Source organism: Pipra filicauda, unplaced genomic scaffold (genome assembly GCF_003945595.2).
Source record: "Pipra filicauda isolate LSUMZ 115617 unplaced genomic scaffold, ASM394559v2 scaffold33_size4404698_pilon, whole genome shotgun sequence".
NCBI classification, from domain to species: domain Eukaryota; kingdom Metazoa; phylum Chordata; class Aves; order Passeriformes; family Pipridae; genus Pipra; species Pipra filicauda.
This window is the reverse complement of record NW_024104465.1, coordinates 383,810-399,024: the sequence shown is the minus strand read 5'-3', so window position 1 is coordinate 399,024 and position 15,215 is coordinate 383,810. Positions and strand designations below refer to the sequence as shown.

Genomic DNA, 15,215 nt, shown 5'->3' with positions numbered 1-15,215 from the left:
AAGTAAACAGCCAGGTAAACACAGCTAATTTTACTTTCAGAACAAAAACAAAAAGCCACAAAGCCCAGTTCTTCCTCTTTGAGTAACGACTGAGTGTAATTATTGGCATTTGTCCTCCGGCTGCTTTAGCGAGGTGCCAGCACTTTAAAACCTGGCAGCCGCTACAAGACAAAGTGACATATTTAGCTCAGGAGCGAAAATGCTGCTCGCCTGTGAATGCCAAGGAGCAGGAAAACAAAAAGCACCTGCGAGGGAGGTACCTGCTGCTGGGGAGGGTCCACAGCATTGCCTCGAAGCCAGGGGGATGGAGAGCCTGTCCCTAAGGCAGCATAGCTCTGGGGATGGCTGGAATTAGGAGGATTTATAGCCAAATGCTCCATTTGTGCATTTGAAGGTCTCTGCATCCTGCAGCAAGTGGCTTTCCAAGGAGAAATACAGCTCCAGCCACTGCACTTTGCTCACATTGCAACTTCCAAGGGGTTTGGCTGTGGCTACTTCTCTTTGCTAGAAATGGGTTTAGGCAACACCCCAAGAAAACCCAACCCTGAAAGCCACCTTCCCAGGGCGTGGGTGTGAAGGTTTGTTGTCACAAAGGTTGCCTTCATCGACCTGGGCTCTAATTTTATGGTGAGGCTTACACTGGGGCTGGCTCCAAGCAGCAGCACCTCACCCACACCCCCAGAGCAGTCGCTCCACGAGTCCAACAGCCTCTCCCCACCACTCCAGGTGCACGCTGTGGTCACACAAAGGTCCCAAGGGACTGGAATCCTGCAACCTCTCCAGCTCTCCACGTGCATCCCAACCTCCACAGAGGAGGAGCAAGGAACCCTGACCTGACCCTGCTGAGTTTGGGATCTCTCAGTGTTAAATGCCATCAGATGAGGCCATTTCCCAAGCAATGAGCTGCAAGGATCTCGCTTGCTGTTTGATGCCTCCTCTTGTGTCATTTCAGTAGCAGGTGGTGGAAGGGGGGTGAGGAAAAAACCCTATAAAATAATGTTTAACATCCCTTTATTTTCGATTTATCTGAAGAGAATTCAAACAGCACAATTTCCTCCTGCCATCTGGGTGCCACTTTAAAAGACATTTTCTCATATCATTGCAATTTCAGAAAATCTTGTTGTACAGCTATGGAAATGCAAGATGCTTCCCCTACATTGTGCATCAATGTGAAGCTTTTTAAACCTCAACAGCAGCTTATGATACATTTTGACAGCTCACAGACGGCTCCTGAGAGAATTTCCCAGTTCCAACGCTACCCATGCAGGGGGGGTGCCAGCCTTGGGCACTGAAGTCCCTCAAGGCAAAGCTCTCTGCTTGGTTTTGTACCAATTTCTGCTTTAGTAACGGGAAGAAGATTCCCTTGCAGATCTTTGAACCTGCTTGCCTGAACACTTGGAGCTGCAGGAAACTGCCTATGGGTGCACACAGCAGGTGCATGTGTTCATGATGTGTATTTTCCACTCACGCACCCCAAAATAGCTTAGAAACACACTGAGTTACTCCAAAACCTTAGAGACATCTCAAAGGTCCCTATAAACATCCTGCAAGTGGGCAGCCTGGAAGAGGAGGAAGGCTCTAGTGATATCCCTGCTGCTCTCAGCCTTTCCCGGACACCCCAAACAGCTGCAGGGAAAGCTATTCAGTGCAGACAGCAAACCCCAAAACTCCAGCTCCATTGGAGAGGGGCTTTGGTGCCAGCCTGAGCCATCTCCTTTACCATCCCAGTCCCAGGGGAGACTCTCCCAGCCCTCAGCCAGGAAAGAGGGACACCCCAGACCTTGACTCTAAGCCTTGGCTTTGCTGAGCTCCATGCCAGAGCCTCAACCCCTGCCTGCACAGACATCCCCTAATCATGCAACAACCTTCTATGAGCAGTGATACACATTTCAGGCAATTCCTCCATCCCTGTGAAAGCTGTTTGTCCCTGTCCCTCCTCAGCAGAGGGAGAGGCAGAGCCCTGGTGCATCCCAGGGTGCTGCTCCCCTCCAGCCACCTCCAAAAGCATCCACGCTCAAACACTGATTCACAGCCAGAGGAAGTGCCCCAAGAATGAATCAAAGGGTTAACACAGGTCAGGAGGTGTTTGATGTCAGTCACTTTAACACTTAATAATCACAGAAGTACAGCAGAAGTAACTCTGGAGCAGCCAGTTCATCAAGGGGATGAGCTGTGCCTGGTCAGAGATGGGACACGGGGTGACTGTCAGCTCCTCCCTGTGTGTGGCAGGGCTGCACCCATTGCCCCTGCAAGAGGGAAAGCCACAGGACACAGAGCCAGGGTTAAAAACAGGAGAAGGGGGTCCAAACAGTTCCCCCCCCTCAATTTGTCACCAGCTACAGAGCTCTGCTCCTCCGACACATCCCCACTGCTGCCTGTGTTCCAGCATCCCCAGCTTCAGCCATGGGAGAGTCCTGGGACAGGCAGAGAGACAGAGTCACTCCATCCCCAGGGGCACACTGGGAAGGGTAAGATAAGCATTGGGGATCAGTGGAGACTTTGGTTTAAATCCAGCAAGTTCATTTTTGAAGATATGGCCACATGGCTCCTGCACGGCAGGGGAGGGCAGGTGCCCCACAGGAAAAGCTGGAGCTGACACTGAGCCAAGATCCTGGCACAAATAGGCAAAGCTTTTGTCAAACACCCCCAGACTCTAGAGGGGTCTGGCAGCTTGCCAAGGCCATGAGCTAAACTTAAATTTGGTAAACCCAGGACTGGGTCTAATCCTGGCAAATCAAACCATGACTCTGTGAGATCTTAGAGCAAGAAGCCCAGTCTTGAGCAACTCCTGCCATGCATAGTTCAGGAAATCAAGGACATTTCCAGTGGAGAAAATGGTGCCCCTGAGGAACCAAAAAGTCTTCTAAGGACTGAGGATCTGCCTTGCTACCCCACATACATTGCTTTATGAGGGCCTCAGTTTCTCCAAGGCCCTTCCAGGTTTGCACCAATACAATCAGAAACCAGCCCTGGGAACGTAGGTGGATGTTGGTTCTGTGGTGTTCTTTCCAAACCTGGCTCCTGCAGGATGGAGCCCCTTGCAGCTCTCCGGGAGGAGTTGAAATGCCGAGCACGCCTTCGCCCTGATTTTCAGAAATTGCAGTAAATCAGTATCGCTGCAAATTGCCCTCTTTTTTTGGCCCTGGCTTGATGCAAAGATGAAAACAAATGGAGTTTTAAAATTCAGCTAATCAAGGAGTTAAAGAGAGGTTAATCCTAATGGATTAATCAACTCACAGAAGGATGGGAAGGAGGCATGGGTGATGAGGAGCAGAGAAGCAGCCAAGCCTGGTTCCTCCTCCCAAGGTTCAGGGACAGTTTGGAAATGTCTTCCTCTTCCACCTGGCTGCATCCAGCATAGGGACAACAGAGGTTGGATCTGGCAATAACAGATGAGTTCTGGGCTTAGATACATCTTCCCTGAGAAAACACCGAATCCTTGATGCATCTGTTATCACCCCCTGAGGAAAACAGTGAGGAGTGTTTGACTTCACCACCCTCCCCTACAGACACCAAGAGGTGATAAAATCCAGGATGTGGAGTGGCCCTGACTGGTGTTAACACCCCTGCAGAACTCAGGGTGGGACTGGTAAAGGGGTTTGAACAGAGCAGAGCTGCCTCAAGGCTTTCCATCACCTCCTGCACCCACCATGGCTGCCCAGACCACCCTGCAGAGTCCAGCCCTTGGCTGCTGTGACCAAGCATCCTCCTGCCCAAAACATCAGCATCTGCCTCCCACCACAGCTGAGCATTCATCATGGGGCAAAGCCTCTTTATTGGCAGCTAATTGGGCTTAGGCATAAGCAGGGCTTGAACATAATTAGTGACAGTGAAAGCAAGGAGGCTTAAAGAAGGTTATTAATGATATACACACTGTATACAACAGCATAATCGCCAAAAAAAATATTAGATCCATTAAGTATCATTATCAAGGCCTGGAGCTAATCATTTAAGCTTAATGAAACTAATACATTTCTCCAGCACTGGCAGTACTGCTCATCCCTCGGAGGGAAGCAGCTGGGGAGGCTCGAGCTATGGTGTCTCCACAGCATCACTGCTGACCCTGACCCTGGCACCAGTACCTGTGCTTGCTCCAGGCTCTGTGTTCCTGAGAGCTGAGCCCACTTCCAGGTGCTTTCAGCAGCAATTCATTTACTTCAGCATGAACCTTTTGCTTTGGCAGCTCAAAGGCCTTCTTGTCAATGACCACAGACTGGTTTGGGTTGGAAGGGACCTCAAAGACCATCTAGTCCAAACCCCCCTGCCATGGGCAGGGACACCCTCCACTAGAGCAGGTTGCTCAGAGCCCCCTCCAGCCTGGCCTTGGCAGGGCACTCCTCCCACTGCCTCTACCCACACCTCCCTCCTCTCCCTTGTTTTGAGCAGCTCTTTGGAGACCGGAGGAGAAATGACTCGGAGCCAAGGCGGCTGCGATGATCTCACTGCTAATTACGCAGAGAAGTCATTTAGCTGTGGCTGCGCCTGATGAAGTGATATGACAGAGAGGACCAAAACCCCACAGCCACTTTGTGCATTGCAAATTGTAGAGAAATAAAAAAAAAAGGGAGCAAACCCAATGCCTTGACCGCTGTGAGTGCTGTGCTACCCCCAAACTGACTGCAATTAGGGACAGGCAGCTCAGGCTGGGACACAATTAAAAATCCCATCAGCTCCACTCTCCCCAGGCCTTTGTCCATGTCTGTTTTCCACCCCAGTCCCAGCAGCAGGATCAGCCCTGCAGCAGGACTCACCATCATTTTAAAGATGAGCCTGGGATTAGCACCAGCCTTATTAAAACCACTCACTCACACCTCATTTTACCTTCACACTGGAGATGATTTAGCTTGATTTATTCTAATTAGTTGTAATTTATTGTTTTAATGAGCTCTTCTGCAGGCTTTTTGTGCTTCATAACTACCTTCCTTGGCTGCTATAATGCATTTCAAGGAGGTCTTTTAATAAGGAGAGGTTTCCAAGGCTGCCATGGATAGGGAGGTTTTTGTTGGAATGAGAAAGAAGAAAAATTAAGCCAAAATTTGCCTCTCCTCCAGGATGGGTTTACTGGGGAGCATCTGGCTGGGAGCAGGAGGCTGCACTTCAGTTCTTCACCCAAATGACAAGAGAGCCCTTAATTATCAGCACAGTTTACAACTGGGTTTAAAGACTGACAAAAGAAAACAAATAGGAGAAAAGTCTCCTTCCTCGGGCTGCAGCTCATTATCAGAGGGGGGAATTCGTGGCTGGGAAGTGTTGCAGTGCCCAGAGGCAGCTGCAGCTCCGTGAAGGGGTCCCTGATGCCCAACACCACAGGCACACACACTGCCCACCCGTGAGGGTCTGTGCTGCTGGGGTGGGGGGTCACTCAAAGCCCACCCAGTCCCCTCCCAAGGTGGGTACTGGCAGAGAAATCCAGAACATGATGCCTTAACACCCCACAGGCTTTGCTTTATCTACAGAGATCTCTCCTCCCCTCCCCTCTGCTCGGATGGGTGAAGCTTCAGGAATTTCTTAGTCTGCTCCCAGGGCTGGCTGTGCCAGTTTGTGGCCAGGAGCTCTTGCTGAGCTTCCAAACCTTTGATTTGGAAGGGGCAGAAAGGCCAGCTGGTCAGTCAGGGTGGGTTATTTCTCTGATATTGGATTCTTTCTTAAAACAAACCAACCAACCAAAAAAAAAAAAAGTAAGCTTTTACTTTTCTGTCCCCGCAGCCACCACATGGCAAAGTGTTCCCTTTGGAGACATCTAAAATAAAGCAGATGAGATCTGCTTTGCAAGTGCAGACCAAAACTGCATGAAAGCAAAGTTTCCAACAGACGAGAAACTCCTAAAGAGAAACATGAAAACCCCCAAATGACTGACTAGAGCAGATAAACACCTCGGTGGTTACAGCATATTTTCTCAGGGAAAAGGGACTGGCTCATCCCGAGGCAGCCCACCCTCAGGGAGCCAGGGATGCTCTAGAAAGGGAAAACACCTAGAAGTGTTATACCAAATCCTCTGTGCAAATACAGATGGATTAACTGCAGGAATAGGAACCGGCTGCCAAGTGAGAGCCTGGAGAGCTGCACATTGCCTGGAGGGGCCGAGGGGGGCTCTGCAGCCTGAGGGACAGAGGAAGAGGATGCTGAGGGAAGTCAGGATGAGCAGCTCTGAGCTTTGCAGAGAGGCTTCCCAGAGGGGATGGAAGCACAAACAACCGCATCAGCCAACAAAAGGGTCTCTGTGAGCACCCCAGGACCCCACAGTTTGATCCAACCCTGAGCAAGCAAAAGACATTAAACGCATCCCCACAGGGTGAGCCAGTGTGTCCCGAGCCATGGGCATGTGTGGGTGTGAGAGCAACACTTCCCAGAGCAGGGATGGGCACAGCTATGGGAGCTGCTGTGCCAGCTGCTGACCACGGCTCTGCCCAGGCAGCACTGGGAGATGGGCAGGTGGAAAATAAAATCAGTCCCATTTTTCTAGAAGAGACCAGGTCCGTGGAGGTGCCTGGTGTGTCTGGATAGCTCTGGAGCTTCTTGTGGATTATGCACCCAGCTCCACATGCTGCCAACCAAAATAAATCAATTCAGCTCTTGTTTCCATTTTAGGAAAATAAATCCTCTGGGACAGGCTGGGAGGTGGTGCCCTGCTAGGAGCCACATGCTCCCCGTCCCAGCCCTGGTGGGATGTGAACCAGACTCAGAAACTGCTTGGCCCTACTGACCCATGCCTATGCCTTGCAGAGGGCAGTTGATGCCCCACAGCTCAGGACAGACAGCAGGACACAAGCTAAGAGGTTTATTCAGCCTCCTGCACATCCAGCCTCCTGCCACCGAGCTGCCTGGAGAGCTCTCCCACGGCTTCAGTGACCTTATCCTTATCTCCCTATGTCCTTCAGCCTGTCACAGTGGCCAGTTGGAGCAGCAGGTCCTTTGAGGCTGGTTTCCCATGACACAGCCCCTTATCTTATAGCACTGAGCCCTCCCCATCAGCCCATCCCAGCTCTGTGCCCGCAGCACTGGGAATCACCCGTTTGTGCTGCAGGAGGGATCACCAAAAATCTTTCCCAGAATAAAGAGTCTGCATGAACCACCCACATTTCCCTCCAGCAGCCTGGGAGAGCCTTGCTAGGGCTCAGAACTGAGCTTGCAAGCTCATGGTCCTGAGATGCATCAGGAGCTCTTGGATTTCCACCTCAGCCCTGACTCCACCATCCCTCTCCCAGAGCAGGCACACTCCTCATGCTCCCTGCTCTGGCTGCTGTCCAATTGGTGCCAATAAAGAGCCTAATGCAAATTGCCCAGCATTCAACTGCTTAATTCCACCAGCCCCTTTCAGAGGTGGTTGTGCATTTTATCAGAACTGACTTCTTAGAAAGAAAAAAAATAAAATCTCCCAAACACCTGCTCCTCTCCCCTCCCCATCCAGGAACAGCCCTGTGCCAACAGCATCAGTGTTGCTCTGAAAGCAGGATTTGAAGGCCAGATAAGGATGGTTCCTCTGTCTCCTTCAGCAGTAAAAGTCACTTGGTCTTGAATGATGTGGATATTGGGAAGTCCAATGCTTCTCCAGGAGAAATAAGGGAGCATTGGCCTCCTGGAATGATTTTGACAAGGGCCAGCAGAGCAGAGCTGTGTCTGAGGTGTCCTGTGCAAGGTGAATTGCTGATAAACATGATCCAGCCCCTTCTCCTGTGTGTGACAGGGGTCCCAAAAAGCACAGACTGGGTCTGCATCCCTCCTGAGCAACCCCAGGGTCAGACCTGCAGGATGCCCACTCCTCCCAGAGGATGCTCACTCACTGTTACATCCTGCACACAGCACCTCCCTCAGAGGCAATATTAAGCCATAAACCATAATGTGTTCTGACACCACCTGATGTGCTGTAATTGCTCTAAACCCATGAAATGTGATGTCAGCAGCAGAGTGGCCGCTACCACTTTGTGTTACGGGTCTGATGGCTCCAAGCTGTTACCTCACAGCAGGCTGAGGGAGAGCAAACAGCTCCTGCTCCCCACTGGCCCTGGCTCTGCTCACCCTGGTACCCCAGAAATCCACATATCCCACCCCATCTCCTCAGACACGGGGGGAGAGGCTGATACAGAAGTGCCCCCTGTATTTCCAAACTGATTTTTCCATTTGCAGAAACACCAGGAGGGGTTACTTGTTTAAAACCTCATTCACTCATATAATCAGATCATAGTTAAAAAAAGCCCTGGATCTCCAGTTACAGTTTTTTCATTAGTCTGTGATACTTCAGACCATCCAAGAGCTTGGAAAGCTGCTGCCTGCACAAATCCAAGCACACTGCCAATGGAAGAGGTCCTTAGTGCTAATTGCCCATGCCAACCCCAGGCATTAAGAAATTATTGCTAATGCAGCTTACAACAGCTTTTATAAGACACTATTAAGGAATTCACCAGAAAACAGAACCAAATAAAGCAGAAAGCGATTAAAGAAAAACAAAACTTACCCCAAACTGCTGGATCAGCAGGAACAAGAGCTGGAGCCATCATCCGAGCGTGGCAGCTCCAAAGCTGAACTTGAAGCTCCCTTTGTCCCAGCACTGTTGCTGCTGTAGCCTGGGGCCTTCCCTAAATACCCTGGGGTGGGAGCAGGGCTCAGCTGTGACTCATTTTCCCCCAGCAACTCCCCATGGAGTTGCAGCTGGTCCCTTGCACCTGCAGCCCTGCTCAGGCAGCCAGGTCAGGGCTGCAGTGGTGCACATCCAGCCAGGATGCTGGGCCTGAATGTGGTTCCAGGGGCACGTGCTTCCCCTGGGGTCCTTCCCATGAAAAGGGACAAAGCTGAGGTTGGGCCTGGGGTTGTTTTTTCAGAAGGCTGATAAAAATAAATCTTCAAAGGGGTGAGGAAGAGGAGGCACAGTTTGTGCTGGAGAGGTGTCACCCACAGGGATGACGGCTCCAAGTGGCACAAGGACACAGGGCTGTGACTCATGACTTTTTGGCATTCCATCCTGGTGTCAGTATCACATTTCGAGGATTATATTTTATTCATAAAAATTGCTGTGCTCACAGCCGTGTCCGGCAGAGCCGGCGTGTGGCTGAGCCCGGGGCTGGCAGTGCTGTGCACCACCAGAGGGTCCCAGCTCTGTAACAACTGCCAAAAAATAAATATAATATGTAAAACTGGGTGAGAGTCCCCAGGTTCCACCCCATGACCTGGAATGTGGGTGCCTTCATGGCACCCGAGTGCTGGGCCGGGGTTTACAGCATGTGATGGGCTGTTGTTGGTAACGGCAGCCCAAATGAGCCCGGGTGGAGCATGTGAGGTGGTATTTTTAACTCTGAGGTCCTGGTGACATGGAAAACTGGGTGCCTGGTCCAGGTGCTGCACAGATCAATGGAAAATTTCCCACCACCCATCGACAGCTCAGCTTTGCCAACCCCAGGCACTGCAGTGTGTTAACAAATGGTGCTTCTCCCCCACGAGCCCGGAGCCCAGCAGAAACCTCCACTAGGGAATTAGCTGGGAAGTGCTTCCCTGCAGAGCTGAAGGTGAGAAGGTGGCATGGCGAGATGGAAACAAGGATGGTGCAAACCCAAATTTCCCAGCTCACAGCCTGATTTAGCATCCCCAAGCAGGAAAAACATTTTCAACCCCTTGAGAGGGTAAAGACAGGACAAGCCCATGGTCCTCGCCAGGCTTGATGGCTCCCCAGCAGTGTTAGCTGGGACTTGGAATGCACCCATCAGTGCAGACATCTCCACACATCTCCCTTGTCCTTCCCCCCATGGGGAGGACCTGTGCCAGGCTGGGAGGTGGCACATGGTGGCATCCCCCCTCCTCCCTGCCACCCTCCCGCAGCCCTGCGCCCACCCTCGCCGGCTCAGCCGAGACAAGCGGAGGCTAAGAACATCCACTGGGTTTTATTCCTCAGGTCTGACAAGTAAAAGCACAAATTCTCTTTGGAAATAAGGAAAAAAAAAATTAAACCAAAACCCCAAACCAACGTTCAAAGCACGCGGACGGTTTGCGTTTCTCAGGACGGGGGCCGTGCCGTCAAGCTCCGCCGCCGGACACGTGTCCTTTGCAGAGATGTAGTTTAAAAAAAACAACTCATGGAGGAGGAGAAGACACAGGGCTACGGGTTTCCATGTCAATTCTAGAGGAAAAAAATGGCCCTTTTTTGCTACTGTTATAAATATCCCATCCGAGCGACTCAGAGCAAACAATAACCGTGAGGAGGACATCCGTTCTGCTTGGCCCCGTGGGCACAAAATCTCTACTGGCACCTCAGACTGCTACAAGCCCTCGGGGATGGTGGCCTGGCACCCGTTGTGTGCCCCGGCTCTCAGCTGGCCCCCCCTGGGGTGACGGGTGCTGCCATCCCTACGAGCGGCACCCGTCACCCTTGCCGGAGGCTGTCAGGATGCCGCGCCGCAGGGGACCAGGGAGCAGGGATCCAGGGGGAGAGGGGGCAGGGGAGGAGGGGTGCCGGGGCACGGCAGGGCCGCGGGTGGCTGCTCAGGTGCAGGCGGCCTCCTGGCTCTCGACGGGGATCTCGCTGCCGCTGCCGCCCTCGCCGTACTGCTGGTAGGGGGGGATCTGGGGCGCCTCGATGATGAGCAGCCCCTCCGGAGACAAGGAGGCGAACACCGTGATGGGATCCACCTCGTAGGGCAGCCTGCAGGAGGAGGGGAAAGATGGGATGGGTTAGGAGTGCGGGCCATGCTGCATCCCTGGTGGACACCGACCCTCGGGAAGCTCACACAGGACCCCCAGTGTGTGGGGAACCACTGATGCCGAGGCACCAGCCCGGGTGTGGGGCTCAGCAAAGCCTCTGTTATTACTGTAGTGCCTGGGAATGTGTCAGGGATATTTAGAGTGGGCTCCTGGCCGGCCTGGCCCCCGTGGGAGCTCTGTTTAATCTCCCCGGCAGATGTGTTTGACGGGATGTCACCCGCCGCTTGTGCCTCTACAAAGCAGGAGTAAATCCTGGCCGTGCCGCAGCCCACGTCAGCCGCGAGCCTTGCCCGTAAAAGGAGCCCGAGCGCCGAGCAGGAGGGAGTGCAGCGCTCGCCCCAGCCTTCCCGTGGGAGTTTGGGATGCACAGGGCTCCTTCAGGGTGGAAAAGTGAAGCTGAGCTGCTGCCAGCTGAGGAAACCCTTCCCATGCCTTGGGCTTTTTGCTGCCTCTCCCTGTTAACCCCTGCGGCCGGGGGTCTGCCCCCCACATCGGCTGCCTCGCCTTTGCCATTGTTGTTGCCAAAGTGAGCCATGGGTGAGTCAACGTGATAGCGATCTGAGTGACATCATGGAGATAAACGGATACAGAGACATCCTCGGGGATGTGCTCCGGGCTGGCAGTGGTGTCAGCCTGTCGTGCCCCGCCGCACCCCGGGGGTTGGCTCCTCGCATCCCTCCCTGTGCCCCAGCCCTCCCCAAACACAGCCCCGGGCGTGGAGGAGACTGACAGAGCACCCCAAAAAAGGCCTCCTCCTCCTTCATCTCCCTCGGGAAGTCACTTTGTGGCCTGAACCAGCCAGGCACGTGCTGCAGAAGGGCAGATTTTGGGGTGAAAACAGTCCCTGCGTGTGTGAGCTGGGGCGCAGGGACTGGCAAAGCTCAGCCAGGCCAACCGGTACCTACTGGATTTTCTTGGTGAAGTTCTTGGAGACAATCCCTCCTTCCACCTGCTGCTCCTCGTGTTTGCCTGCAGGGAAGGCCAACACCCCACATCAGCACCTCACCAGATTATTTTTTTCCCCAACAAACAACAACAGCAAAACCCAACAGGAAAGTTTTCCGAGCAGTTGTTTCCCTTCCCCTGTGCAAACCCTTCCCTTGGGAGGGCTCAGGGAGCCTCTCCATGTGGGGAAGGCGATGGTGGACACAGCACAGCCGTATTTCCAGTAAGAAAATGGGGTCTCACAGGCTGCCAAGAGCTGGGCCTTAAGAAAATAAAAATAAATAAATAATAAAACCTTTGGAGGTGGCAGCCTCCTCTCCTGGCCCCACTGGGCTGGGCTCCTCTCCACCACACTGTCAGGATGGGGGTCCCTGTGCCTGGAGCATCAGCCAGTGTCTGCCTGGACCCTCCTGACCTGGGGTTTCCCTCTGTGATGCTGTGAACCCCAAATAAATACCTGAGACCGTTCTGGGTGGCAGCCCCAAGCCCTCCCTAGTGACCCCAGCCCAGGGGACTCAGGGCCAGTGGAGGACATCAGTGCCAGGCTGATGGGCTGCTGAGGGCACTCTTGGGCACCCAAGATGTGGTGGACTCTGCACCCCCTGTCCCCACCATTAACTGACTTCTCAGGGACGTGCCTCTGCCCAGCTCAGACCCAGGCTGGGGCTGTGGAGCAGCTGCTCCCTTCTTCCCAGCCTCTCCCTCGGCCCCTTTAAAGGGAATCTCCCTCCGTGCCGGCCTCACCCCGGCTATAATTAACCCAGCCAGGCTGGGGCCCCTCTCTTGGCCGCTCACTGCAGGGTGCCGCCAGCCGCGGTGGAAAGCAGGGAGATTCACCCCAAAGGACACGTGTCCTTTTTCATTCTGGCAGCAAACCACCGTGGCTTGTGAGCCAGATCCCCCCCCTGGCACCCCCGAACTGCCTGTGGAGCTGCCCCAAAACCCTTCCCGGCTCCCGAGCACAGGGCTGCTGCCGCTGCCTTAAAATAAAGGGGATTTTGGCGTTTTACAGCAATTCCTTGAGCCGGCAGGACCGGCTGCTTTTCGTGCCCCATCCTGCTCTCACCTGACACCTCGACGTAGCCGTCCTTGGTTTTGACGGTCAGCTCCTCGGGTTTGAAGCTGTGCACGTTGACACAGACCTTCCAGGGCTCGCGGGGAAAGGGCGCGGGGCTGCGGCTCTCGGGGTACCCCCCGAAGTGGGCGCCGTAGCCGGGGGCCATGGCCGAGGGACGGCCCATCCCGGCGCGCAGGGGGCCCGGCCAGGTGGTGGTGAGCCGGGGCCGAGCCCAGTCGGGCCAGTCCGCCGTCAGGTCCCCGGGGAAGGGCGACAAGCCGAAATCATCGTCCAGCAGGCGCGAGGTCAGGCCGGGCTCCCGGAAAGGGTCTCGGATGCTGCGCCGGCCGGGATAATGGCAGGAGAAGGGCAACTGGCTGTCGGCCATGGCTTCCTTCGGAGGGGTCTGAGCGTGTCCCTGGGGCTCTCCCACGGAGCCTCAGCCTCTGTGTGGCTGTTCCTGGCTGCAAACTTCCCCCGGGAGCCTGTCCCGGAGGAGACGCATCCACCCCGGGTGGGACGTGGGTGCGCGGGGACGGTCCCTCCTTCCCAGCACCAGTTGAAGGACGATGAGAAAATCGATTCAAGCTGAATCACCGGGAGCTGGAAGAGCGCAGGAAGGACGGAGGGAGCTCTCTGGCCGTGAGAAAACGCTTCCTGTCTGGCTGCGATCCCAGGACCGGGGAGAGGAAAATAAAACTTCTTGTCAGGAGAGAGTAAAAAAATAGTAAAACCAAGTATCCTGAGATTAAAAAGCTTCTCTCTCCTTTCTCACTCCCCAGCACTTTATGTGCAACTTTCCCTGCTGCTCCCAGAGGGGAGCAGCAATAAATGCCTGAGCTTGGAGCCCAGAAACTTCTCTAACCTTCCAGCCGTTGGGCGAGCACTATTTATATGAATTTGGGAGGAGGGGGGTGGTGTGTTTTGCAAGTCCTGCCCTGTCAGCCGAGTATTTTGGAGAGGATGAAACAGCCGTGGAGAATCCGGGCTGTGGCAGCTGACCACTCCTGCTAGCCCGAGGATCCCGACTGCGCTGGGGCCACGGCACTTCAGCAGCTGCCCCAGCCCCCGCTGCCCCCTCCTGCCGCCCTGCCTGCCCAAAATAGCCCGGGCTGGCTTCTTTCACCCCAGTGTCACCTGTTAAAAATACCTTGGTGGGGCTGACCAAGCTGTTCCCCTCACTGTAAAGCCACGTGTCCCCACACCACCGGGTACCACTGTACCGGGAAATGGGTCACTGGTGGCACCCCCAGCACAGCACAGCGAGGGCGGTGGGACCCCGTGGGTGGGTGTTTGGGGGATGCGGGGCAGGGAACAGGATGACCCTCTCCAGCACCGCTTCCTTGGCCACCTTCACCTGTTGGGCCCAGAGAAATGTCCCCTAACTGGGGGAAGGAGAGGGACCCCGGGAAGCAGGCAGGGTCCCCACGGTGCTGCTCAGTACCTGCCTCCTCCTCGCCCCGCCGCGTGCCCCGGCCCTGCCGCAATCCCGGTGCGGGCAGGGCGAGGCGCTAATCACAGCCGCGGCCGGCTAATTACAGGGCAGCGGCGGGAGCGAGCCGCGCGGTGGGAAGAGGCGCGGCGGCGCTGCCGGGGGAGCTCCCAGCGAGCATCCACCCGGGAGACACAGCCCCAGCCCGGGCGACATGCGGGGGGTACCGCTGGCAACGAGGGACTCCCCGTGGAGGTGATCCAGGCAGCGCCCCGGCGAGCAGTGGGGATGCGCTGGACGGTGGGATGTGATCAATGAGGGTCATGCTGGATACGGAAGAACTTCCCCTTGCCGCATCCTGGCTCTGCCTCATGCTCCGTCTCTCCAGCATTTGCAATTTTTCTAATGGACTTGATGGAACTAATTGCAGCAGGAAGACTTTAATGCAGCGCAGGCCGCGCAGAGATTCAGCCACTGGTCACTCCGTGGCATTAATGACGCTGCACCGACGTGACATCGCTGGGGGCGGGGAGCTGCCTCTCCCGGGCCGGGACGGGGCTTCCTTCGCTTCCGTGGAGGCAGCTGGTATCACAAGGGTCTCCCTGGGGTCCAAGGGGGATGCCTGAAGATGCCTGGGGAAGTCCCAGGTGCCGGCTGAGCACCCCTGGTGCAGGGAGGCAGCTGCCAGCAGAGAAGCTGAGCATCCCCTTCCATGCCCTTCTCCTGCCTGGCTGCCCCTGCCTGGCTGGGGGCTCTTGCTGCCCACGGGTGACAGTAGGGGGGCCTGGGGGACGTGGCCACGCACTGATCCTGAGCTGAGCGGGGCACCTCTCACCGTGGCTGGGCAGTAGGGTCACTCCAGCACTGACATCTGCACCTGCTCTGGCAAACACCAGAGCACTGGGAGAGGGGGACAAGCCCCGAGGATGTTTCGGGCAGCCCCACGATCCTGCTGTGTTTCCAGGAGCCTCGCAACATCCCCAGTCCCACATTTTTCCCACATAGCTCCAGGCCATTCTCCCTCCCCGGCCAGGAATTCTGCCTGTCTCCTCGTTCATCCCCATTAGTCACACGTCCCCTCCCACCCGCTCTGGG

The 15,215-nt window shown here is 55.0% G+C and overlaps 1 protein-coding gene across 1 annotated transcript; it reads right to left on the bottom strand.

Annotated features, from left to right (window-relative positions):
* Positions 1 to 9,850: 9,850 nt before the first annotated feature.
* Positions 9,851 to 13,543, bottom strand: HSPB8 (heat shock protein family B (small) member 8). The gene is made up of 3 exons (XM_027714392.2): positions 12,698 to 13,543; positions 11,592 to 11,655; positions 9,851 to 10,627 (listed from the first exon to the last, which is right to left on the bottom strand). The coding sequence occupies exons 1-3, from the start codon at positions 13,074 to 13,076 to the stop codon at positions 10,468 to 10,470; spliced, it is 603 nt and encodes a 200-aa protein (XP_027570193.1). The 5' UTR covers positions 13,077 to 13,543; the 3' UTR covers positions 9,851 to 10,467.
* Positions 13,544 to 15,215: the final 1,672 nt, after the last annotated feature.

Bases quoted from the DNA above. Each gene is read 5' to 3' on its own strand.
- HSPB8 (XM_027714392.2), bottom strand. From the start codon at position 13,076: ATGGCCGACAGCCAGTTGCCCTTCTCCTGCCATTATCCCGGCCGGCGC. The intron at 11,656-12,697 runs GTGAGAGCAGGA...CCTTCCCTGCAG, and splicing joins CGGCTACGTCGAGGTGTCAG to GCAAACACGAGGAGCAGCAG. The intron at 10,628-11,591 runs GTAGGTACCGGT...CTCCTCCTGCAG, and splicing joins AACTTCACCAAGAAAATCCA to GCTGCCCTACGAGGTGGATC.